General features: G+C 29.9%; 4 protein-coding genes across 4 annotated transcripts; 3 read left to right on the forward strand and 1 right to left on the reverse strand.

Annotated features, from left to right (window-relative positions):
* The first annotated feature begins 151 nt into the window (after positions 1–151).
* Positions 152–11,259, forward strand: LOC113846393 (protein TIC 20-v, chloroplastic). Its single transcript, XM_027474590.1, has 2 exons — positions 152–156; positions 8,653–11,259. The coding sequence occupies exon 2, from the start codon at positions 8,731–8,733 to the stop codon at positions 9,364–9,366; it is 636 nt and encodes a 211-aa protein (XP_027330391.1). The 5' UTR covers positions 152–156; positions 8,653–8,730; the 3' UTR covers positions 9,367–11,259.
* Positions 4,355–5,563, forward strand: LOC113846394 (nuclear transcription factor Y subunit B-3-like). The gene has a single exon (XM_027474592.1). It carries the CDS (start codon positions 4,569–4,571, stop codon positions 5,151–5,153), a length of 585 nt encoding a protein of 194 aa, XP_027330393.1. The 5' UTR covers positions 4,355–4,568; the 3' UTR covers positions 5,154–5,563.
* Position 11,260: 1 nt separating the features above from the next.
* LOC113874593 (extensin-2-like) lies at positions 11,261–11,764 on the reverse strand. Its single transcript, XM_027512811.1, has one exon. It carries the CDS (start codon positions 11,762–11,764, stop codon positions 11,261–11,263), a length of 504 nt encoding a protein of 167 aa, XP_027368612.1.
* Positions 11,765–12,214: 450 nt separating this feature from the next.
* On the forward strand, positions 12,215–18,822 carry LOC113874594 (nuclear transcription factor Y subunit B-10-like). Its single transcript, XM_027512812.1, has 2 exons — positions 12,215–12,245; positions 18,254–18,822. The coding sequence occupies exons 1-2, from the start codon at positions 12,215–12,217 to the stop codon at positions 18,820–18,822; spliced, it is 600 nt and encodes a 199-aa protein (XP_027368613.1).
* Positions 18,823–25,006: the final 6,184 nt, after the last annotated feature.

Consider the following 25,006-nt stretch of genomic DNA (forward strand, 5'->3'; position numbering starts at 1 on the left):
ATAGCCACACCATTTGTATATCTCTGACTCTATCGCGTGGGTGGCTTGTTCACCATCAGTTCCATGCCATAAACCTCAAGTCCATTGCCTTTCAGTCTGATCTATTTCTTCCTAAGTCTGCTTTTTAAAACATCTGTTGGTTTAAATCTAGAACAAGTGTCTTCTTAAAGCATGTTTGGTTTAGCTTTTGGAACCACAAAACCATGGTTTGATCATGAAGTGTATAGTCAGGTCAAATCTAAGCACATGTAAGTATTAAAATAAAGTTTTAAATGTTGGTATTGACTTCATCTAAAATCTTTAATTTATAAAGTCACAGTCTTGATGACAAAAGTTCAAAACTAATGATGATATGGAGAACAGCAGAAAGAGAAAGATATCTCTATGATGTTAATTTACATTAAAACGAATTGAAGTGTAACATGATTCCTTTCTCAATGAAATGGAGTATAGCTTTTAAAATTAAGAAGAGTAGTATTGTTGAAGTATTTCTAAAATGGGAAAGTACAATTTAATGTGAGTAATCTAAGTTGAAATTTTAACTTGTGTTCTTAATCCTTTTCAAGGGATTGCAGAGTCCAGACCCAATATATATTTAGGGTAAAATTTCGTCTTTACAGTGACACAAGTTACTTTTAAAGATCACATATAGTTATGTAAAGACTTGGTGTGTTAAAAAACTTTGAAACCCAATTGAATTTGATATCTTCTAGTTTTCGTATCACTAAAGAGAAATATAAGTAAAAAACAAGAGAGTATGAACAAAATATGAAACAAAATTGGGTAAAGGACATCACATCAAGAATAGAAATTAAACCAATGATGAATGAGTCGGTGACCCACTTAGAACCCCTAATAATGTTTAATAGTGGAGGCCTACATGCATAGTCACTATGTATGTGACCACTGACTATAACTAGTGCCACCTATTTGTATATTTGAAAGGCCTATGTCTCCAAATGATTAAATTATTATGTGGGTGGGTGTGTGTATATAACTTAATGCTCTGTACTCTCACATGCCACTCGATACCCTAATCAAAATTTGAACTGCACTAGGTGCACAATTAATCATCACCAATATTTTTATTATAATATGGAACATTTTAAATGGTCAAGATTTTGTGAAATTAAAAAACTAACCACATAAGATCATAGTCCCAACCATGTAATAAGACTCATTACTTTAGAAATATTATACGGCGCCAAACATAGTGGATAGTTGGATAAAAATGAAAGGAAAGAGATATTTTAAAAAAAAATAATGAGATAGAATTCAAATTTATTCTAATTTAACTTTAATTTCTTTCAAAAAATAAAAAAAATTAAAAGAGAAAAACTATATTAATTAAATAAAATATTTCTTCCTTTTGTTAAAGTTACTTCCCTCCCTTTCCTTCTTTTAAACCGAATATATTACATAAAAGTTAGATGACTAGCAGTCAATTATTATTATTATTATTATTATCTTCTTACCTTGGAGGTCATAATTGAACATTTTCTTCTTCATCGTTTATTACAAGTTATGGACCAATTGTCGATTCAGCTTGTGGTACCACGAGGTTGTCAATGGCATCTATTTATCAATCATTTGCCAATTATTTACTGTTTTAAAGTGATTTTTATTACATGGCACCGATATTATAATTATTTTTCCTATGTGTGTTGCTGATATGCAAGTGATGTATCATATTTTGTACCGTTTGCAGAGAGGTATACATATATATGTCTACTATAAGGTAACATCTGATGAATTGCACTCATACATTACATTGTTTAAATATTATTTTATTTGAATGGTTGAAGTTAGATAACTACTTAATTTTATTATAACATGTAAAAGTTGCTTATCTAATTAGCTTTATAAGTGCTTAGATTAAATAATATTCTATAACATCGTAACATGAATTCGATAATATGTAATTTTATAAGTTTTTATGTTATTTTTCTTAAATATGTATAGTATATATGTAGAAATAAAAAAATAAAAAAATCAGAGACACTGGTGATAAAAACTATTACAAGCCAGTAAATAATTTTGTATACATTTTCTCAATATATAGTTGTAAAATTGTTCTACTTATTCCAAAAGCCTTAAAATAAGTGTACGTAAAATATTTTTTAAAACAGGAGATAAACAATTTGCTTGTACCTTCTTTATCTTTTATTTCTGGTATATAAGTTAATCCCCTAGTCCAAGAAGAATAAGGTTAAGTTTTATCACATTTTCGATCATGAAATATCTGCTATTAAAATATGTTTCATGTATCTTAATATTTGTAGAGTGCAACCAATGGAGAAACAAAAGTGTTGTTTATTTAAGGAACTGTTTAGTTATTTAAGCTTTTTAGTTTTGTATAAGTGGAATTTTATTAAAGGCTTAAGAGTAATTCATTAAAATAAAAGCTTCAAGAAGCCCATTAGGTGAGTTTAATTTAATTACAAACAAGAATAGTGCGATGATGTATAGCAATGTTCTGTGCCCATGAAACTGCTGCTTCCTAAATTTATCAGTTCTCTCAAACATGAATTATAATAATTGAAATGCGTGTATTTCAACTGAAAAAATAATTTTTTTAATTTTCTTTTACGATGTATGATATTATAATTTATTCTTCTTTCTAATTGGTTAGTGATTAAAGGATGAATTTGATGTGTGATGAGATGGGAGTGTTTTTGGATGTGAGATTTTGAGAGAGGAGAAGTGACCATGTTTTCAAGGAATTGGGGCCATCACTAGTTCTTGCAAGAAAATAGCTTTAGGTGCTTTGCAACAATTGGAGTTTGGAGATTGCTACATATAATGGTGGGGTCTCTCTAGTTGAGGTCAACTGATTTGGGGAAAAAGAAGACATGCCATATGCTTTCTTTTAAAAAATAAAATAAATTAATTTCATTTTGCTTTAATATCTATGAGGTAACACTTGATCATGCCCACAAATATTTTTATCTCCTCTCTTAAGAGATTTTGGTTTGAAAAGAAAATTATAAAACTAAATAATCTTTTGTTCATATATCAATTGCAATGCATCATTTTAAAAATAATTATCAAACCAAATAATTCGAACATATTCTATATTTCTTTTTTATTGCTTATATTTATAATATAACAACTTTTAACTAGTAAATTATCAAACCTAATAAATCACACCAAGTTGTTTTACTTTAACTATATCAATTCAGCTTACATTTCTTTTCTTTCCCAAAAACTAATCAAACCAATGGATGAAATATCCAACATGTTGAATGTCAGCGTGACAATGATTTGGGAGGGTCATAATTTGTACTTGCACAGTGAACTTCCCATTCTAAGTGCAGCTTCAATATGCCATGTACGTTATGCCCAAATAGATTAAGCGAAGATCAAATTTGCTTCAAAAGGAAGAAAAGTAAAAGTCACCAACCACTGTTCAGTATTCATTCCACGTCATGGACCCTCTAAATAATAATTAATTAAATTCTCGTTATAATTTAGTATATAAATTTTTTAAAATAACATGTTAATTTGTAACAATAATTTCTAAATAACAGTTAACAAGAGTCAAAGTTTAAAGATTAAAATATCGTGAAACAAAAGGAACGTTTAGTGAATAATAATTCACATTTGCACTTATTGCGATTTGTGAATAGTGTTTGGTTGTGTGGACACAACACACAGCACACAGCACAAAGCCATTAAACGACCACAGCATAGCAACTGAATGAGGATCCCACCGTACAAGAGAGCGTGTCATTAGCAACACCGACACATCTAATCAACCCCTTTTTCTTTTTAACACAACGTGCATAGAATTTGAAACTACGCTTACTTGTTCACTTGGTTTTTACATGTATAATATAAAATAATAATTAATATTAGATGATTATGGAGATTAAAATAATCTTTATGGAAAGGTTCAAAGAGAAGCTTCTAAACAAAATCAAAGAAGTAATTAGAGAATGGAGTAATGGACGACTTGTTTGGCATCAATATCCTCTGCTGTCTTTTATTGTTTTGGAGTAACCAAATTTATACATAATAACATAAAAATAGAAAGATTCTCTTATTTATCTTTTTAAAAATAGATTATCAATGTATTTTTACATATTGGAATCTATAATAAACATAAACTACTACTCAGATTCTAATTTATTTATTAATATAATAAAGTAAGAGGAAAAAATAAATAAAAAATGGGGGAAATAGAGAGAGGGCGATTAGAGAGTCCAAGTCAGTGGCAGATACGAAAGGAAGGGTGGAGATCATTCATCCCTCATCCAATCCCATGGCTCATAACTCCTCCGTGAAACCATACACTTATCGACTAACAACGGTCCACAACGGTCCACGTGTCCACCAGATACACCCTTATTAACCCGCCCGATCCAACGGACCCTGCTCATTCCATTTCACTCCTCTCTCCGCTCCTCGCCGGAACACTCGCCGTCCGTCCGTCCGTCTCCGTCTCCGTCCCCTACATCACCAACATCACCATCTCGTTCCATAATTCGACGAAATTACTCTGTCCTCGAAGTCAACGCAGATTCAAACATTGAGCGAGTTGGAATCGGAGCCAGCGAGTGGGGAAGATGGCGGACTCGGACAACGACTCAGGAGGAGCGCACAACGCGGGAAACAATGCCAACAGCAGCGAGTTATCGCCCCGGGAGCAAGACCGGTTCTTGCCGATAGCGAACGTTAGCAGAATCATGAAGAAGGCGCTTCCGGCGAACGCCAAGATCTCAAAGGACGCGAAAGAGACGGTGCAAGAATGCGTGTCGGAGTTCATCAGCTTCATCACCGGCGAAGCCTCCGACAAGTGCCAGAGAGAGAAGCGCAAAACTATAAACGGCGACGACCTACTTTGGGCCATGACGACCTTGGGCTTCGAGGACTACGTTGAGCCTCTAAAGATTTACCTTCAACGCTTTAGGGAGATGGAGGGAGAGAAGACCGTTGCCGCACGTGACAAGGACGCCGCCGTCGCGAACGTGTACGAGTACTCGGCCGCTGCGGGCGGAGGAGGGGGAGGGATGATGATGCACCAAGGACACGTGTACGGTTCTCATGCGTTTCATCAAGTGGGTGTCACTGGTGGTAGTGGTTCTCCTGTTTTGGGTAAGCCCGGGCCCACTTATCCTTCCGCTGGATCCAATGCGGGTAGACCCAGGTAGATGTGGTGTGCGCTCTCCACTACCTTTTTTTTCCCTTCTTTTTTTTCATTTGTATTTTAAAAAAAAATTGATAAAAATGCAAGAGTTTTAGTTGTAGCTTGTAAGACTAATTTGGGGGCTTGTGAGAAGAAGCATTCAGTGAATTCTATTACACCAAAAAATAAGTTTGGATTTTAATGTCATTGGTGATTGGCAGCACTCTGTTATCTGTCATGTAAGTACACACTTTACACTTCTTCCATCCCAATCTGGGTTAGTGTTATTGTTACTGTTCTAAGATAGAATTAAATAGTGCTTCTTTTCTCCTTTTTTTGTACCACATCTTTTATTATTTACGTCCAATCCAATTACTCAAATATTCCTTTCCTTTTCTTACCCCTTCTTAGTGAATGGTATCCATTAATTTTATTATTATTATATAGTAAGGTTCACGTTATGATATGATGCATTTTCATTTGTTATTTTTAAATGCAAATTACGTTCATTTTAATACTATAAACAGTTAAGAACGTGGGGATGTATAGTAATTGGGAAGAGATAGATATTAGGTTAAGATAATGGCATTTCTATACTCATCCGTATGGCAAAAGCAATAACCAGTGATTATTCCCAAGTCCAGTTTCTTTGATGGGTTTGAACATTGATAAATGATGAACCAGACTTTATGATGATAAATTGGTGTTAAATCTTTCAAGCATTGAGATCACGTGAATTCAATAATTAGATAAAAAAATGGTGCAAAGTATGATTCCAACACAGAAACGTTCACGTTAAAGAATATATATGGACGATGCATGCTGAAACGATGACATGCCCAGGATATGTAAACAAAGCATATAGCATGAAAATGGGAAATCGTTGGGCTTGGGATGTATATACTATATAGTATCCATTTGCTTAAAAAGAGAGATTTTAAAGATGAACAAAACACTTATCAAATAGGCTCTTTTAAAGGGTTTTCTTTTTTTGTTCTAAAGTTGAACAATTTCTACCAGTTCATCGTACTTGATGCTGAGGAAAGATTGTTTTCAATTAAGTAGGGTTATGGAGATCATTATTTTGTTTTGAAATGAGTGTAATGTTTTTTTATAAAATATTTAGGTTTAAATATATTATAAATGTCGCGACATTGCTTAATGAAGCTTATCTAATCATATAAATTAAAAAAACGTATACTTTAACAAAATTAGGGACTTCAAAAAACTATAGACACAAAAAATGAATAATTTTGCATAAATAAACAATATGTTTTAGTTGAAATACAGTAGTTCCTCGTTAAAATATTTTAAAAAACAAAAATAAAATAAAAATCACGTTAGAAACATTTTAAAAACTATTTTAATAATTTTTTAATTTTAAATTCTTAATTAATATCTTAAAATCACTTATTAATGTTTTTTTTTTTGCTAATTATTAATGTTTATTTTTTAAAAATATGTAATCTGTTTTTTATGATAACTTTCATTTTAATTCTTTGACCAATATCTTAAAATCATTTTTCGACAAACTTTTAAACAATTTAAAAGATATAAAAATTAGGGAACCACAATAAAATTCAAGCCCAATAAATATCTAAAAAATATATCTTAAATAAATAGGGTTTGCATCTATCGAATGGGTCAGTATACACTAAAATATAGACATTATAATATTTAACCCTGTTCACATTTATATAATATATTTATTACACTTTATAACTAAAATGTAAATATTTAAATAAAATTTTAATTAAACCATATAATTTTATCATACTTTTATTCAATACTTTTTTGGTTTTTCGTTATTAGTTTTAAGATCGTAATAACTCATGTTTTACTATAAATGAATTAATTTTTATGGACTTTATAAATAATCAAAGAAATTTAATTATTGAGCTCTTTTTTTTTTTCTTAAAAGATGAAAAAGAAAAATTAAACATTCATGATTATTAGATAAAGAGTTGTCTATTTTTAAGTTTAATTATATTTTTAGTCTTTATAATTTAATGTATTTGTAATTTTAGTCTTTTTAATTTTAATTATTCATGTATAATTCTTCAAATTTTTTAAATACTCAAATTGAGTCTTACACCTTAAAGTTTTATTTAGTAATTAATAAAATTTAATAAAAGTATGATATTTTATTAATTTATAAATAAAGAAAATCATATAAAATATTTTTAAAATATATAAAAAATAGAATATACCAAAAAAATCTTAAATTTATAACGAATGACTTAATTTGAACCTTTCAAAAAATAGAAAAATTAAATATGAGTAATTAAAATTAAAAATATATATACATCTAAATATGGAGATCAAAAGTGTAATTAAAATTTAGTACAATTATAATAAAAATATAATATTTTTAAAATATTATGTAGAATTCAAGATAAAAAGTTATTTTTTTAAATGATATTTTCATAACAAAATAAAGAAGTAATTTTATTGAGACGTTAAAATATACAAATTTGTAAAATGTAAATATAGTTACTATGTTGAAAGTTTAAGCATGGATTTTTCAATTAAAATTATAATTTCACTTTGATAAATTGTACTAATTTTTAATGCTACTGCACAAATTTTCAATATAAACTTTTATTATATAAATTATTGAAATGATACTTCAATACTAACAACATTTATGGATTTACCCTAAATTTTATCCTTTATGTATCTCAAATTTAAAATTAATTATTTTATAGAAAAATACTTCTCTTGAAATTGATTTTTTTTTATCTAATATATAATTTATTTTAAAAACAAATGACACACCATATTCCAAATGATTTGCTCCACGCCACTGTAATCGTAAATGTATAAAAAAGAAATGTCTTGAAAAACTGTGTATTCTTTATACTAAAGAAAACTTTATTTAAATAATGTGTACTAGTTTTTAATGTTAGTAGATAAATTTTTAATATCAATTTTTATTATTTAAATTATTAAAATGAAACTCTAATTTGGAACAAAGAACAACGCTAATAATATTGATGATCTTGTAGTTAATTAAAATTTATCTTCTGTTTATCTCAATTTTAAAATTAATTATTTTATAAAAAATTTACTACTTCTTGAAATTGATATTTTATCTAATATAAAATCTATTTTAAAAACAAATGGCAAACCATATTCCCATTGCTTTGCTCCGCTTCACTATAATTGTAAATGTATAAAAAAGAAATGGCTTGTAAATTGTGTATTCTAATTCCTTTATAAATTTTTATATTAATCAAAATATATCAAAATTTATATCTTATTTTAAATTGAGATAATTTTTAATTAATTAACCATATAAAATTTATTTTTTATTGTACTTGTATAAATGTTAAAAAAAAATTAAAAAAATAATATTTTTATAATCAAACTTAGCAATTAAAAATAATAAAAACACTTTTTAGAATTAACTGTACCTTAATTACTAACATTTTAAAAGGAAAAAACAAATTCTGTGTTATGCATGTCGAAAGAAATAAGATATTTTTTTTACTAACCTAAGCAAAGATTTTTATTTTTCCGAGCGAGTGTTATCTATCCCTTTCTCCTTCCTCATCTTCTTCTCTACCCACTTCCCAAAATTGAATCTTTTCTGTGGAACTATGGCCACTTCCACCTTCCTTTCCTCTGTAACATTTGGATCCTCCACCTTCTCACACAAACCTCTTCATTCTACCTTTCTTCATTCTTCCACAATTTTCATTCTTCCCAAGAAATTTAGAAAACCCCATCAATTCAGAAGCCTTATAGTTGCCAAATCCAATGGAAATGACACTGCTGATGTTCCTGATCGCTTGATTTCAGCCCTTTGTTACTTCTACCCCTTTTTTGATGGCATACAATATGGAAAGTATGTTATCACTCAGTTCTACCCTGTTCAAGCCATTGTTCAACCTTTGGTTCCTGCTATACGAGTGTTCAAGAGCTTCCCCTTAAATGGGTTTCTTGTGTTTTTGACCCTTTACTTTGTTGTTGTTAGAAACCCCAATTTTAGTAGATATGTCAGGTTCAATACAATGCAAGCAATTGTGCTTGATGTGCTCTTGATTTTCCCTGACCTATTGGAAAGAGGGTTTAATCCCAGAAGTGGGTTGGGATTGGATTTGATGATGAGTTTGGATAGCACTGTGTTCTTGTTCCTTTTGGTGTGCTTGATTTATGGTTCTTCTTCTTGCTTGCTGGGTCAACTCCCCAGGTTGCCCATTGTAGCTGATGCCGCTGATAGGCAAGTTCTTTGAATCCTGTACCCATTGATGATTTACTTGTATAGGAAAATAACTTTTGTTCAACTTCAGCATAGTAGTGGAAAAGTTTGCATTTTCACTTAGTAGCAATCTTAGAAATTTTCTGCAAAACAGATTTTAGTTCTCTCTTGCTTTGCTGGATTTTAGTATGTCTTTAAAAATCAGGATTGAATTCTTGTAAGACGAAGAGAAAGAGGAACCTCCCTTTCTTCATTGGTAATTGAATTCAATGTTATATATATCTGGAATTACTGAATGGTTATGGTTTTTGAGTTGTCATATCTTGGCTATTTTACATATCCATGGAAAGGATAATGTAGTTAGTATTTGATGGCGAGTCTGATATTCTTTTTGCTCTTTGTATGTTAGTCAATCAGTTACACTCTATCTATCTTCTCTTCTTAGTTCTTACATCGTTGGTTTTTAGTTTGACCTATTCCTGGGAGATCAAATGATGTTTTTCTTTGACAGTTTAGTTATGCATAAGTAGAAGAGGAAGCAGATAGAAGTAATTTCCTATTGTTATAATCTTTACTGTAAATATCTCTTTCCATTTGGTATTCTGAGTTGGTACACTTCTCTACCTATGATGGAGGCAACAGCAAGAAAATCAATAGCTGAATGCATAAGCATCATGCAGTTGAGGATAGTATTAATGTCAATTTTCTCTGCTATTGCTGGAGGCCTTGAATCAAAATGTACTCTTGGGTACTTAATGGACAAGGGAAAGTTAATTAATTTAGAGGCGGGGGGATCCTTATGTTAGATCTTAAAGCGTTTAGTTAGTTTCTCAACACTGTTTGATTAATAATATATTTGTTTATGACTTAAATACATGTATAATGGTCATGATAGGGTGTGATCAGGAGTTGAAAGTGCAAGTGGTAAGTATTCTTGAAATATGCATGACATGAATTGGTAAATAGTTATTGCAAGCTTTGCTGAGGGGAGATACAAGATATTGTGTCAATGGTCAAAGTTCGTTGGACTGGGATAATTCTAACGGTGTTTTATCAATCTTCACTTAGCATTGAAAGTTGTTTGATACAGTATAGTTTCTGATGTGTGGATGTAACGGTCCGCGTCTCTTCCCAAGTTGTGTCTTTGATGGACATCGTGACTGAAATGAGGTTTACATGAATTTAACCATGTCTTTGATGGTCAAAATACCACAAAAAGGGCTAATTATTTGCGTAATTACTACCGATGGCTGTGAATCAAGTTGACAACTTTAATTGTTTCGTTTGAGAGTGTCGGCAGCATAGTAAGGTGAGGACAAATGCTAACAGACCAGTAGTTATATGCAATATTGAGGCAAATATACACATCGTGTTCCCTTGCTTACTATTTTGTATGCACACCTCAGAGAACCACTGATGCTACTGATACAAGAGATACTACATATATAGCGGTGTGTGACGGGTTACAATCCATATGATGAGCACAATCCTAACAAATTTTTCACCTTTTTGCTGAAGAATTTCGTGCGCTCACTGCATAAAGTGGCATGTGTCAATTGAATCTGCTCGACAATTCGTTAGTTCTAATATCTTTTTTGTGTGGCACATTAGTTCTAAAATTTGTTCTCTCAAAGTATTTTTCCCGTAAAATTGCGTTCACAAATTTGCATAAAAGAATATTTATCGACGAGAGTATAAATAAAACGAAATTTAACTAAAACTATAGTACTAATGGATATTGAACTAGTAGATGATCTTGCCATGGTATATACCACATGGAGCAACACAAGATGAATATGGTACACTAGCATCTATAATTATTATTGACAACCAGATATTTATTATATATTACACACGACGTCCAATTTACAAGGATCACTAATTTTTTCCCTAACTCAACGATGATAAACAACAAAAAGCAGTCAAATTCAGACGAGAAAAATAAAAGAAGAAAAAAACATGGTAAGGGGGACTAGAATTGGCAGAATCATGGAAGCATGGCCGTGACCTTCTCCATAAGGCACATAGGTGTAAGGATTTGGAGGCGCATAAAGATTTGGAGGTGCATAGTAAGGATTTGGAGGTCCATAACCATATCCATAAGTGTAAGGAGCAGGAGGGGTACAACACTGAGCACCTGTAGCAGGAGGGCACTTGGTGTGGCCTGCTTCATGAGGTGGTGGAGGGGCACCATATATATAGTAGCCAGAAGGAGGAGATGGTGGTGATGAAGCTCCATAAGAAGGATAACCAGAAAGTGGTGGATTTACTTGCTGCTGACAAGGTGGATCACATTTGGAACAGTTCTCACAAGAACTTGGAGATGGGATTACATCACCTAATTCATCCCCATAAGCTTCAAAATGAAAATTGGACTCTAATAACGAAAGAGTTACAACTACTACAACTGGCAGAAACTTTGGTGGAAACATCTCGTCTAGTAATGTTTTACTTCAGACTAGAAAAATTAATTTATAAGAAGAAGAAAGAAGGAAAGGAGTGGAGAGTAAAATGATGAGGCTTGCAATGATGATCTGACAAAAGCTTTAGAGGAAAAGAGTCTTCTAGATTTCCTGTTTTGATATGTAACCAGCACCTGTTTTAATACAGTCTTGGATCTTTCGCCTCTCTCTGTACTGAATACAGGATGTGGTGCCGTATGGCATCATAGTATTGAAGCAACGCACACAAATGTCGACCACTTTGCATGAGTCTCTGTGCTAACTGATTGTTAAACATTCAACCTTTCCTTTTCACACCTACTTTTTCTTTTTCTCTCTTTAAAGGTGTGTTTCTTCTCTTCTCTTTTCATTTTTTGTTTGCATGGTGGCTTAGAAGCTGTCTTTTTCATATAGATAACTACTCATGTACTATCGACAATAATGGAGTTCATCACAACGATGACTGTTAAAGGTGAGAAAGTTTTATCAAGGAAATGCCTCTTTTAAGTGGAGAAAAAAACAATAATAATAAAAAAGAATTCGTGATTTCACTACATCTTTTTTACCATCTTTACAACCTCTGTTCGTATGTAAATAAGGAAGTCCAAAGATGAAAGTTTTAAAATTTAAAACGAAGTTAAAATTTTAGGTGAAAACTTTGAATTTGCAATTTTTTAATCTCAATCCAATCATAGGATTATTTTATGTCAAGGGATTATTGGAATTTCGACCCAAGAGAGCCACATCCCACAAGTATGCTATGCTAAAGATGGGACATAAGAAACATTTATGACATTTCATTACGTCAATCAATTTTTGTCCAAGACCTTGACTGACTTTGAAGACTAGTCCATATCATGGCTATTTAAATATAGATAACTCAACTGCTCCTAGAAAAATGATGAGATTGGTGTGGAGGGAGTCAGCATAGCACCTTTCTAACTTTGCGTAGCATAAATCAATTTCGTACTTGAAGAGCTCTTGCTTCTGTGTAAAAGGATGGACAGCATATTCCTCAAACAGCATTCACTTTGGGAGAAAAGTAAAAACACACCAACGAAAATTGGAGTCAATAGAAATTAACATAGATTTGAAAGTAAAACAGTAGTAGAAAAATGACCAACAATAGCACCTCATTGACCACATTCATAAGGAAAACTTGTATCCTATATATGGCATAGTGTAGGATAGGAATTAGGAAGTTACTCAACATAAACTAGCTTTTTGTTATAAGATATCTCTCTTGACTGCAGGGTGTCATATAGGATCTGAGTTATATAGATAAAGGGGCATTGATAAGAAAGTGTGAGAATCTAATTTCAGTGCATGTATTCAAGAATCCATCATTCTTATTCCAGGGTCTTTTTCCACAACGCGAGGGCCTGTGACTGGAAGCTACAAGAGAATTATGTTGCTTTATATATTGGCTAAAGAATGTGAGGACCAATTTCACATGTAGATTGTGGTCATAGTCAGCTAATTAGTGTTTAGTGTGTGAGAATATTCTGAGTAATCCAATTTTCTATTATATTATGTCATACTCCACGTTCACACTAGAAGGCCATATATATTGAAAGCAATTTGTGTTTACATGTGCCATTGGACTTTGCTGATGAGCATTAACATGTTAAGGTTGATATGCATCGCTAAGTTCATCTAATGATGTAGTTTGGAAAAAGAATGCTTCATAGATGTATTGTCATTATGTTACTTCGTATGTGATCTGCTTTTATCCCGGAAAAATATTATTTGTGGGATTGTTGAGACATTTACTGTTATAATATGGTAAAAATGAATTATAAACTTAGTTTGTTAAATGTAAACAATGAACTAATCTGTGCTGTTCTTTTAGAAATGGAGAGGATTCTCAATTTCCAAATCTTGCTTCCTGATATCAGTAGTAAATGCACACGGATTGGAATGTTTTTAATTTCGTTCTTCCCTGCGCATGGGTGAACCATGAAGATGGAGTCAATAAATTTCTACTCTCAAGATTTGGTTCCCTCATCTATAATCATGTCAACTACAACATTTTAGGATCAATGGAGTTTGGAATCTAACATTGAAGTCTTGGTTGTAAAAGAAGCCATCTATGTTAATTAAAAAATCTCCACTTTCCTTCCATATCTTCCAATCAATGATCTATGTCCTTCCCAAAAACATTTTTGCTCCAATTATGCTCTCTCCACACAAATCTTCCAATCAATTATCTATGTTCAAACCCTAAGTTGGCCTGTTTGACAATTTAAAGACTATGGAATCTTGGCTTTCGAGGAGCCTTCAATTGTTTGCCTAATATCATTGTATTAAACACTTCAAAACCTTCTTTTTCTTGCTTTTACAAAGCTTCTTCCATGAAATCTAATGATTTTGAAACTATATAAACTTTCGTTTTCTTGCTTTTGCCCCAATAGAAATTAGATATCATGGATTCAATCTTTATTGGTGCAAACGATCTCAAGAATCTTAAAACAACTAATCATGATTTATGTAAAAATATCCGATAAATTGCTTCAATAAGAACATCCTTCTGACTCTAGACAATGCTCTCTTTTTCAGTTCCTGAATTTCTTCAAAACGATAGTGACTTTCTTTAGCCTTCCAATGATACTATGTGAAACATGAGGAGATTTTGTATAATAAAATTATTAATTTTTATATTATTTGTTTAAGTTTTTTAGCTATTAAATTATTTATAAAAATCTATAATTAATTTTAATATTTTATTTTCAATAAATAATATAGCTATATATTATGTTGATATCATTTGAAAACGTAGAAATAAACTGTTTAACCTAAGTTATGAAATTTTAGAAATTATTTAAAAGAATATGAAATTGAAGAAGAGAAAAAAATAATATAAAGTGAGATTTAACTTATAAATTTTTAAGATATATATATATATATATATCAGTAAAGTATTCTTACACTAATCTTTTAATTAATTTACATTTAATAATCAGTAAAGTAATAAATATAACTCGTTAAATATAAGTCAAATGAAAAATTCAAATTTAATGTAAGAGTTTTTAAATTTACACCAGTATAAGAAAATTTTGTCCATATATATATATATATATATATATATATATTCTTTTAAATTTAAATAGTAAAAATTAGCTATAATACTACACCAATCTGATTATCATTGATTGATTTCACAAATTAATATAATCAAATTAAGTAATTTAAAACAATCTTTTTAATGAATATGAAGAAAAAAAAAAGTAACAAACGTGGGAAAGTTAAGAAAAATTAATAACTGAAACATTAAATAGAATCTTTATCACTTAATTTATATATAAATAACTCTAAATTTTTGTGCATTTTATTTTTATAAATTCTTCTAATTACTAAATGAAGAAATGTGGTTATGTTTTCAACACACTAATAAATTAATAAATATTTTCATTGAATATTTACTTTATATAATGCTATCACATAAATGCTCTTAATTAATGTGTAACTTTACCCTATCAATTTCAATTTAAATATAAAATGTTAATTTTTATTAATGGAAGGTTAACATTCATTTTATTAATATGCTTAGTTAAATGTTTGATTCTTACACAAATTTTATAATTTAAACTTAATTTTTATAAGATATTTTGTTAGAATATAATCTATGAATTATTATTTTTAATTTTTTTAACTTATATAGTCTAACTAAAAATAACACTTGATATTATCTAAAAAACTGTCAGTTAAAAAAATTAAAAATAATAATACATGAAAAAGTAAATGCTATTTAAATAAAAAATGTTATGACAATATGGTTTTTATTAATCTATTTAATTAAATATTTAATTTCTAAAAAATTTAAACTTAATTCTCATAAAATATTTTATTAAAATATAATTTATACTTTTTCACAAATTATTATTTTTAATCTTTCTAATTAATGTGATCTAGATAACATCTTATATTGTTCACTTAGTTAAAGAGACTACACACGATAGTTTGTGAAAAATATTATATCATAACAAAAAATTTATAAGGAATTAATTTTAAATTGTGCAATTTTTATAACAGATCAAAAATTTAATTCAATCTTATTAAACATATCTCCTAAGTTTTTTTAAATTGATTTTATTTTTGTATCTTCTATATTATGACTAATGTACGTTTTTAGTCCCTGCTTGAATTAATTTAGTTTTTTTATGTTTTAATTATTATAATCAAGTATGTTTTTCATCAATTTTATTTTAATAATTTTTAAAATTTTTATTTTAATAAATTTCTTTAGGATATCAAATTATTTGAGATATTAGATTCTGCAATTTAGATAAAATTTAAATTTTTTGTGATATGAGGGCCGGTTAGAGTTTACTATAAAAAAATTTCAGTTTTTTTTATATTTACTCAAAATATGAGTTTTTAACTTGTGAATTTCAATTTAAAAAAATTTAAAATGATTCAATTAATTTAGATAATGGAAAATTTAGGAATTTTTTAATAATTTATATATTTTAACAAAAATTTATTATATAATTTTTTATCATCTAATATTGAATATATTTTAAAAATTTTAATTTTTTATTAATATATGACAATTTTTATATTACACCTAATCTATCTAGAAGCTAAATACAAAATTTACACTAATCACTTTGTAGTTAAATGTTAATAACTATAATTTTTTAAAAAATTATTAAAAATATTTAATTAAACTTTGTTTAAAGGTAAATTCTATAATACTCTAGCAATTGAATTGTATTTTATACTCTTTTAATAATTACGACGGTTTATTTTAATAATAAAACTAGTGATTTATTTAAAAAATAAATATTTTTTAATATATCAATATAATTTAGAGGAGTATTTAATGCTTTTCAAGTTCAAGTTTAAGAATACTGCAACAACCATTTATTTAAAAAACGTTAAAACAAAATAAAAAAATTTAAAAATAATAAAAAAATTAATAAAAGAAGCTTTTAACTTAAGGAACTTAAAAACGTGAATTTATAAAAATTTTGAAAAAAATATAAAATTATATTTCACCTTTAAAAGTTCACAAAGATTAATTATTATAATTTTTTTTCTTTCTTTTTCTCTTAAAATTAACTTCCAAGCAAAATTTTAATGAGTTCGGTGTAGAAGAAAAATAATATAAAAAATATGAAAATATAAAAAATTAAAGGTAAAATAAATTGAGAATTAAATGTGATATTAATTAACCATATTTTTATAGTTTAAATTTATCCACTTATTTATAACTTATTAAATTTTTCATTTCACTACAATAAATGAATCCTAAAAATAAGACCATATTAATCTCTTAATTATAACACAGGGTATTAGATCATCTTTTCCCCTCTATAAATTCAACTCACTGGAACCACAGAAGAAGCAGATTGAGAAAGAAAAGAAAAACTTTGATTCTTTTGTTTAAGGAGAAGAGATGGAGCATCAAGGTTCTCTCTTTCTGAATGCCCAGCCTCTCATTTCAGACTTGAGTAAGCATTTCTAAACATGCAAACTTGTTAAATGTATGCATGTTTTCGTTTTACCTTGATTTGATCATTTTTCACTATAATTATTCTTTCAATTTTTATTTTTTTTTGTTAATTTTCTATTGCATGTTGTTTTGGTAATTTTTTTTTATATCTTTTTTTTTTCTAATTTTTTGTGTGTGAGGATTTGGTTTTCTTGCAGTGGTCACACACTCTCTGTGCCACGATTGTTGCTTCTTTGTGTCTGAAACATTGAAAATTTTGTTTTTTATTTTTTTTTATATATATCATTTCTAAAATTCTATGCTTGAAATTCGATTTCAATGGTTTTCCAACAAAGAGTTTTTTTATTTTATTTTATTTTATAATTCTACGTTGCAGGACATACCTGTTAATTTATTTTTCTAAGAAATAGTCTGAAGATTATGTAAAAAAAAAATTTTAATGATAAATTCCTTGAACTAACCTATACTATATATATATATATATAAAATTTTTTAATGTGTATCTAAGAGTAACAATATATAAAATATCTTTTATTAAAATAATAAAATAGCACATCAATCAATACATTAATGCCATTGAATAATATATATTTTTTAAAAAAAATCTTTTTTTCTAAAGAAAAACCCATTTCAAAAGTAAATTTTTAACAATTAAAAAAGTGATAATAAAAGAAAAGCTTGTTTTTTTGGGTGAACTTTACCATATGGGACATAGTAAAAGGTGCTCCTGGAGAAAGCATGAATTCCCGCAAGAGAGACAGGTGAAGACAAAATTTGCCAACTTTAACGTTGGATCTCAGAACAAACATCCATGTTTCTCGCTTCCATCATTCATTACTCTTAGGTTTTCGTATCAGAGTTGTTGTTTTCGGTTTCACTTTGTATTTACCCTCTTAAGCAACTTCATTCAGAACTTGCTGGTGTCGTCTTCTGCTTAACTAATTGTTAATTTAATGACTAGTTTGATTGTATTAAATGAAATAGTTGGATTATGATTAATTACACGATTTAAGTGAGTTTAGACTTGCAAGATGGGAACGGTTCTGGAGTGAACAACCAAGACTTGGCGGTGCAAGCGCCTGCAGCTGAGGCGCTTCAAGAGAATCCAAACCTGCCACTAGCGACTGTGAAGAGGTTGATGAGGAAGGGTCTTCCGTTGCATGCAAAAGTTACGGAGGAATCGAAGGAAACGATGTTGGAGTGTGTGACTGAGTTCATTGGGTTCATCACAAGTGAAGCTAACCACCAATGCCAGCTCGAGCATCGCAGAACGGTTTCGGGTGAAGATCTGATTCGTGCTTTGAAAACGTTAGGTTTCAACAACTATGCTGTGGTTCTCTCCCTTTACCTTGAACGCTTACGTCAAAATGACGCTGCTGCGCGCTTCCCCAGTCGCGTGCCACCGCCGCCACCACCTTCTTTTGCTACCGGTTTCCCTGTGATCCCTGCACCTTTCCAAACTTTTCCTGAGACATTGGAGATGGGTGGGTTTTACAATGGTGGCTCGGGTGGGTTTTACAATGGTGTCTCAGGTGGAAGTGGCTCCGGCAATGCTACTATGGCCAACTTTTGTTATGACCCTTTTGCTTAATTCATGACATGTGGCAAAACAACTACAACCATGGAAGTAATGCATTTGTCGAGTAGTAGTAGTTGACTTTCTGTGTTATATTTTATGTTCTAATATATATGTATAAAAGAGAAATGTTACAACGTATTCTCTTTTAAAGTATATTTTTTAAGCTTATCGTATTTTAAGGACTAAATAATGTGTGTTGTTTTGTCATGTGTAATAATTGTCTCGACATGAATGCAAGTATGGAACAATAAATGTATTAAGTATTGAGCTTGTGTTTTGCTGTGTATCCTCCTCTCTATTAATTATATACTACCTCCGTTTTAAATTAACTTCCGTTTAAGATTTTTACACAAATATTAGAAAAATAATAATTCATTTAATGAGTATAATCAGTTATGTTGTCGTGTAATGTGCTTTATCATTACACGTGCAATGCAGAAAGAACTTTGACTGTTAAAAAAAATAAAGAAATTTGAAAACTACTGCATTGATTGTTTGTTTAAGGATGGAAGTAGAAAAAAAAACCTTGTTAATATAAAAAATATTGTTTTAAAGTGACAATTAATTTAAAATAGGAGTCTTATCAAATTAAATGCATGTACAATTAAATTGAGTGAATAGTAATTAACAATATAATATCAATTAGAGTTTAGTTTTAACGTATTTTCAGTTATTAATTTTATATTACTGTCAAATTTTCTGTTGCCTCTTTTTTTTAAAACTTCGACTACGTTATAACTAGTACATATCAAACTCACTAAACTATGTTAACGTATTAACGGGTGTAATTAAGCACAACATTTTTACACAGACATATTAGATAACGTGTGTGCACCAATTAATTAATAATTAGATGGAAACTTGAGAGGAATGTATAACTATTACAAGCGAAACAAAATCAAGTTGTATAATTATTTATTTGTTTATCTTGGGGGGCCGTTAATTCACATCTAATAACAAGAAGCGCATATCTAGCAAGGAAATGAAGTCCATCTTTGCCTTGTTTGTTTGTAGTCTTATCTCTCTTGCTAATCTTTTCTCAAGCAGCTCAAATTTACATTCACTTTATAATTTTCTGATTTTATTAAACTAAATCATTATCGTATCTCATACTAAATAGGTTAACCGATGCCTGAAGCAATCAAAGACCTTATTCAAGTTCAGCAGGTATCAGATGCGGGAAAAGACCATTTTATGAGGGAATTTGATATAAAGCCTAATATCATTGTATCACACCCATCTTGTTTCCAAGAAGCAGAAGCATAAGCAAAGTGCTTTGATCAGAAGTTTAAACCAGTATCAAGGGTAGGAACAGGAAGTCAAAATTGAACAAACTATCATACAGTTGAAGGCTGAAGCTGTTTGAAATAATAACTAGTAAATAGAATCATACATACATGTCTGTAGTCACTAAGGCATATATTATTATGATTTGAAGGACTATTCTTTGTTATGTAAAAAGTCATGCATGTACTATAGAATCTAGAAATAAGGCATTAAGCATTATAAGAGCGCTAACTTTGATTTCCCTACAAAATGAATATCTTTATTGACAAGCTAATTTGTGTCATGAACTAAAAAATTCTAGCTCAAGTGGTAAGAATTAAGAGGATAGAGCCGTGCAAATAGACCCGTTTCGATTCCTACAATCTTAAAAATAATACTCCTTTCCCATCAGCTTTCCCAGGAAAATAAAATATAAAAGGAATAGATCACACACTAGAGATACAAGTTCTTCTACACATACCAAGATCCTATAATGTAATCGATAATATGCAGGGTCTGACTTGGGTCATGTGCCAAGAGTTGGTGATTAAGGAAGTGTGCTGTTTTAAGATATCACCGGGTCAGGTGCATTAATTGGAGAATATTAATATTAATTATCTTAATTGCTGATTTAATTAAGGTTCAAATACTAGTAACAAGGAGTACTCTCTTAAGTCTTAATTAACCATTAAGCTAAGTCCTTCGGTCTATTCCAAAACCGTCACTTAAATTTTTAATATACAATTCCCTCTTTCTACAATACACTTTTGTCAGTTTCTTCTCTTCATCTCTCTCTTTGAATTGCTATGCTGTTCTTCGCTGTCACAATTACAAGTTAATTTCCATGTATCTAGTAAGAAGAAACGACTCAATTGCATTTGTTTACATTTTGCCTGTGATGCAATATTTTTGTCCTTATTATTTATCTTGCGAGGCCATTTTGTCCACATTTATAACCACAGTTAACGTTCAAAATTCAAATTTTTTTTAGGAGTTCTCACTTCTCAACTTCTTTGAATATAAGCTAAAGATTATTAAAAGTATTATTATAGCAATTCCTACGAACTAATGTTTGACTCTTAAAATTTAGTTCCGAATTAAAGTTGTGAGAGCAGATGCAATTGTAGTCGTGCTCTAATTAAAGAAATATTTGTAAGTAGTTGTGACAACGTAGAGCAAAATATATTAAATTCTCTTATTCATCTTTTAAAAAATTCAGCAATAAGTATTCATAAAAGACGATCATGCTCCTATATTAGATGAATATTAAATATAAACAATTCTTTTGTTAGAGATTTAAACTCTAATTCATTACTTTATGAGGAACCGACTCTTTCTATATATATATGAGACCTAATAATTTTTAAAAAGACACCAGCAGCATTGTAAAGAAATACCTACCATTAATTTGAATCACCACCTGATTGAGTTCCTGTGAACTCTTCAATCTCCCAAGCATCAATGAAAAGTAACCCATCAAAATCACAATCAGAACCCCAAATAGATCCAACGCAAAATTTATGGGATGGTCTTCCACAAACCCATTCTCTCAGAAATGGAATAGTGTCCCACTCGATCATGTGCCCAATCATACCATAGTCCAAACCAAAATCCCAAATCAGAATGGCCAATATTGCAACTCAACCTTGCAGCATTAATGACTCTAGCTAGAAAGAGATTTCGCACATGCTGGCAGTACTGTACACTTGAGCTATTCAAGTGTTTTCATGTGATTTGACAAATATAATAGAGTTATCCTATATTATAGTAGGGTTAAAAATTATAGACAACATTTGACCATTCTTCCATGTGATAACACCAAAAACATGCCAGCATCTAATAATAGATCTTCATAATTAATCTTATAAGTTACACCACATGACGCCATTTGTTAATAAGATAAGAAACAATATAATATAAAAGTTGGATATATTAAAATATAATAAAATAAGTTCAGAACAAACTCTCATTTTATTTTATACTTGATCGATGTACACTAAAATAATAAATTATATATACTATATTATTCTATTTTATCTATTTCTAACTTAGATATCTCACCACATAAAATTTACAATCAAGAGTAATACAAGCTTAGAAAATAGATTTATATTTAATGGATTAAACCGACACTTAAAAATATGATAAGATTAAAAAAGTATCTTATTCTATTCTTTTATTTGATCTAGTAAATGGGCCCTAATCCATCATCATAAAAAGCCCCTTCTAGAAATGCTTGAATGGCATTGGTCAGTTCCTAAGAACTAATTCTAGGTAAATTGAAAATTAATTCCGCCTTCTTATTTCACGCTTTCAAAATGCATGGTAGTTGATTTGGACGTAAAGAATTGATAATACATGAAAAAAAAAAAGGGAATAACAAAATTTTAATGGCAAATATCAGAAGAAATTATATTTGCTGTGTTTTATAATTTGAAAACGATTTGTTATATATCTCTCGTTTTAGACAGTAAATTTGCCAATCTTTCATTATTATTTTTTTTGTATTAGTTGAGTTTAGTCGTTAAAATATATTAAATTTCTTACCTTTCAGGGTAAATACGTTTGGAGAACAAACTCATTCCAAACCCACCTTTTCTCAGTCATGAATCCAGGAATTTTAATGTCATGTAAGCATCACAATTTTCCATATGTCTCTGTTTATTCCAGTTTTAGATTCGGTGTAAAATACACATAAATATACGTAAGGGTTTTTCTACCAATTATGTGTGGTGCATATTCGTTTTCATCAAAAGCATGTTATATACAAAACTAGATATGTGACAAGCAGTGACACCACCAAAACAAAAGGAATTGGAAAAGAAAGGAAGAGGTCTTTTTCTCAGCTGAAATATCAGCATGACACATTAATTCCCTTAGACCAACTAAATTAAAAAGGGTTCCAACAGAATAACAATACATAATCGATCTTTTATATATCTTCCTTATACTTGTGTAGCCACCAGGGGGGTGTTAGCATTGCAACAATTACTCTCCTTTATTTAAGAATCCGAATTGGCTCTCCTTGTTGATTGATTTGGTTCCTCTCTCATTTCAAGGCCGGCTATTCACAAATCGTACTCATTTCTCTCATGATTAGCAACAAAATTAAGTGTATGGTAACTAAACAACTTTATTTAATGAGATTGTTAATTTCTTCCCCGTTTAGATAATTGATCTATGAAATTCCTAGAAAGGGAGAAAAGAACATGTTGAATGAATATTTTCTAAAAAAATAAAAATAAAAATTTCAATACTTAAAGATACAGAAAATTCAATTCATGGAATACTTCTATTTCATATATTTTAAAAACCAATTCTCAGCTGTGACTTTTATGTTTTCAAAAGTAGAAATAAAATTTTCAAATTCTATTTCTTTAATTTTTTAAAGAAGTATCCTATTAAATTCGAGTATTAATTCTCAATCATATTTGATATGATGAGGACCATTTCAATATTTTGAAAACGACATATATATATTAACCAATCCAACCTCAGGTATAGAAAAGGCTCACATACCTTGAATGGTAGAAGACAGTGCTGCATGTACACATCTACTATAGCAAGAAAGCAAGGGCATGTGATGATGACAGAAGAAGAGAGAGCACACTCCCAACAATGGCAAAAACTCTTTTAGCCATTCCCGGGTTGTGCTCTCTCTCTTCTGTCAACATGAGATATCCCATCACACAATCCCCATCTGCCAATAAACCGTTCAAGACATGCATTCTACTGCACTGTTCGTGATCAAGTTCTCACTGTGCATTATGAAACAAAAACAGCATGAGAAAGGTATTCGGATGAGACCATTCATATATTGCATGTGCAACTTTCATATGTCAAAACATGCATTGTATCTTCCTTTTTTTTCGTTTACTACTAAATCGTTGGTCTAAATATATTCATATACATTGATGTAATTATTGCAGAATTTATTTTGGCATTATTTTCTGTTTCACGAAGTTTAGATCTACAATAAGATAAATTCATTAGATAGTAGTTGATATCTAAATAAAGTGGACTTCAGTTGAACATATAATAATGAGGTCAAGTTTGAAATAATACTATTACTCAGAAAATGGTCCAGGCCCTAATCCTGAGAAATACTTTAAAAATTTTAAAAAACTTTTCTTTAATGTTATATTTACAACTGGTCTCTCAATAAAATAAAAAATTATCGATTATAATTAAATTTATGGGGCCACGCACGCACACATAATCTTTTCATTTCTTGACGATGGATCATAATCAATTGCCAGTATAGTTTTCAGAAAATTGCTTGATCATAGAACAAAATTGATGCTTTAATTTTTAGTCGATCATCCACGCATTTCTTCACAATCTAGGCCTTTTTTGCAAAAAAGAAAAAAAAGTAAAGGTAATTGAATATACCCTTGAATTTTATCGTAATCAACATATATCAATGCAAACTTATATTTCAATGAGATGCTTTATAATATGTGTGTTTGTGTGGAGATTACTAGTGCAATCTTTGATGATGCTTAGAAATATGTAAAACTCAATAAGGATATATGTAGTATATATATAATCATTATAAATGGGAGAAGAATCAGCACACAGATTACTAGTACATGATGCTCTTGCTTGAACAGGAGTTAAAAGTGAAGCATGAATTCACCTGCATATTGATCATTTTCTCATCCCAAAGCAGCTTCACAGATCAAAGCTTCTCTCTCTGTAATAATAATTGAGATGTCCAAATGATCTAATTGATCAAGGAACCGCAAGAACACTAGGGTTGAACAGGGAGAAAGAAAGGGAATAGAGAATGCAAAAAGCATTGTAAAGAAGATTTAAGATGGAGTAATGGAGAGGGAAGATGAAGACATTTTTTTGGCACCTGAACGAAAGGAAGGGTCGAGAGTGAGGAGAGAAAAACGTATCAAACAAAAACTCTGTGTGAAAGGAA

The sequence above is a fragment of the Abrus precatorius genome, unplaced genomic scaffold (assembly GCF_003935025.1).
Source record: "Abrus precatorius isolate BTA unplaced genomic scaffold, Abrus_2018 Scaffold8, whole genome shotgun sequence".
NCBI lineage: Eukaryota > Viridiplantae > Streptophyta > Magnoliopsida > Fabales > Fabaceae > Abrus > Abrus precatorius.

Coding starts and splice junctions, on each gene's coding strand:
- LOC113846394 (XM_027474592.1), top strand. CDS start 4,569: ATGGCGGACTCGGACAACGACTCAGGAGGAGCGCACAACGCGGGAAAC.
- LOC113874594 (XM_027512812.1), top strand. CDS start 12,215: ATGGAGTTCATCACAACGATGACTGTTAAAG. Junction 12,246..18,253: donor CACAACGATGACTGTTAAAG/GTGAGAAAGTTT, acceptor AAGTGAGTTTAG/ACTTGCAAGATGGGAACGGT.
- LOC113846393 (XM_027474590.1), top strand. CDS start 8,731: ATGGCCACTTCCACCTTCCTTTCCTCTGTAACATTTGGATCCTCCACC.
- LOC113874593 (XM_027512811.1), bottom strand. CDS start 11,764: ATGTTTCCACCAAAGTTTCTGCCAGTTGTAGTAGTTGTAACTCTTTCG.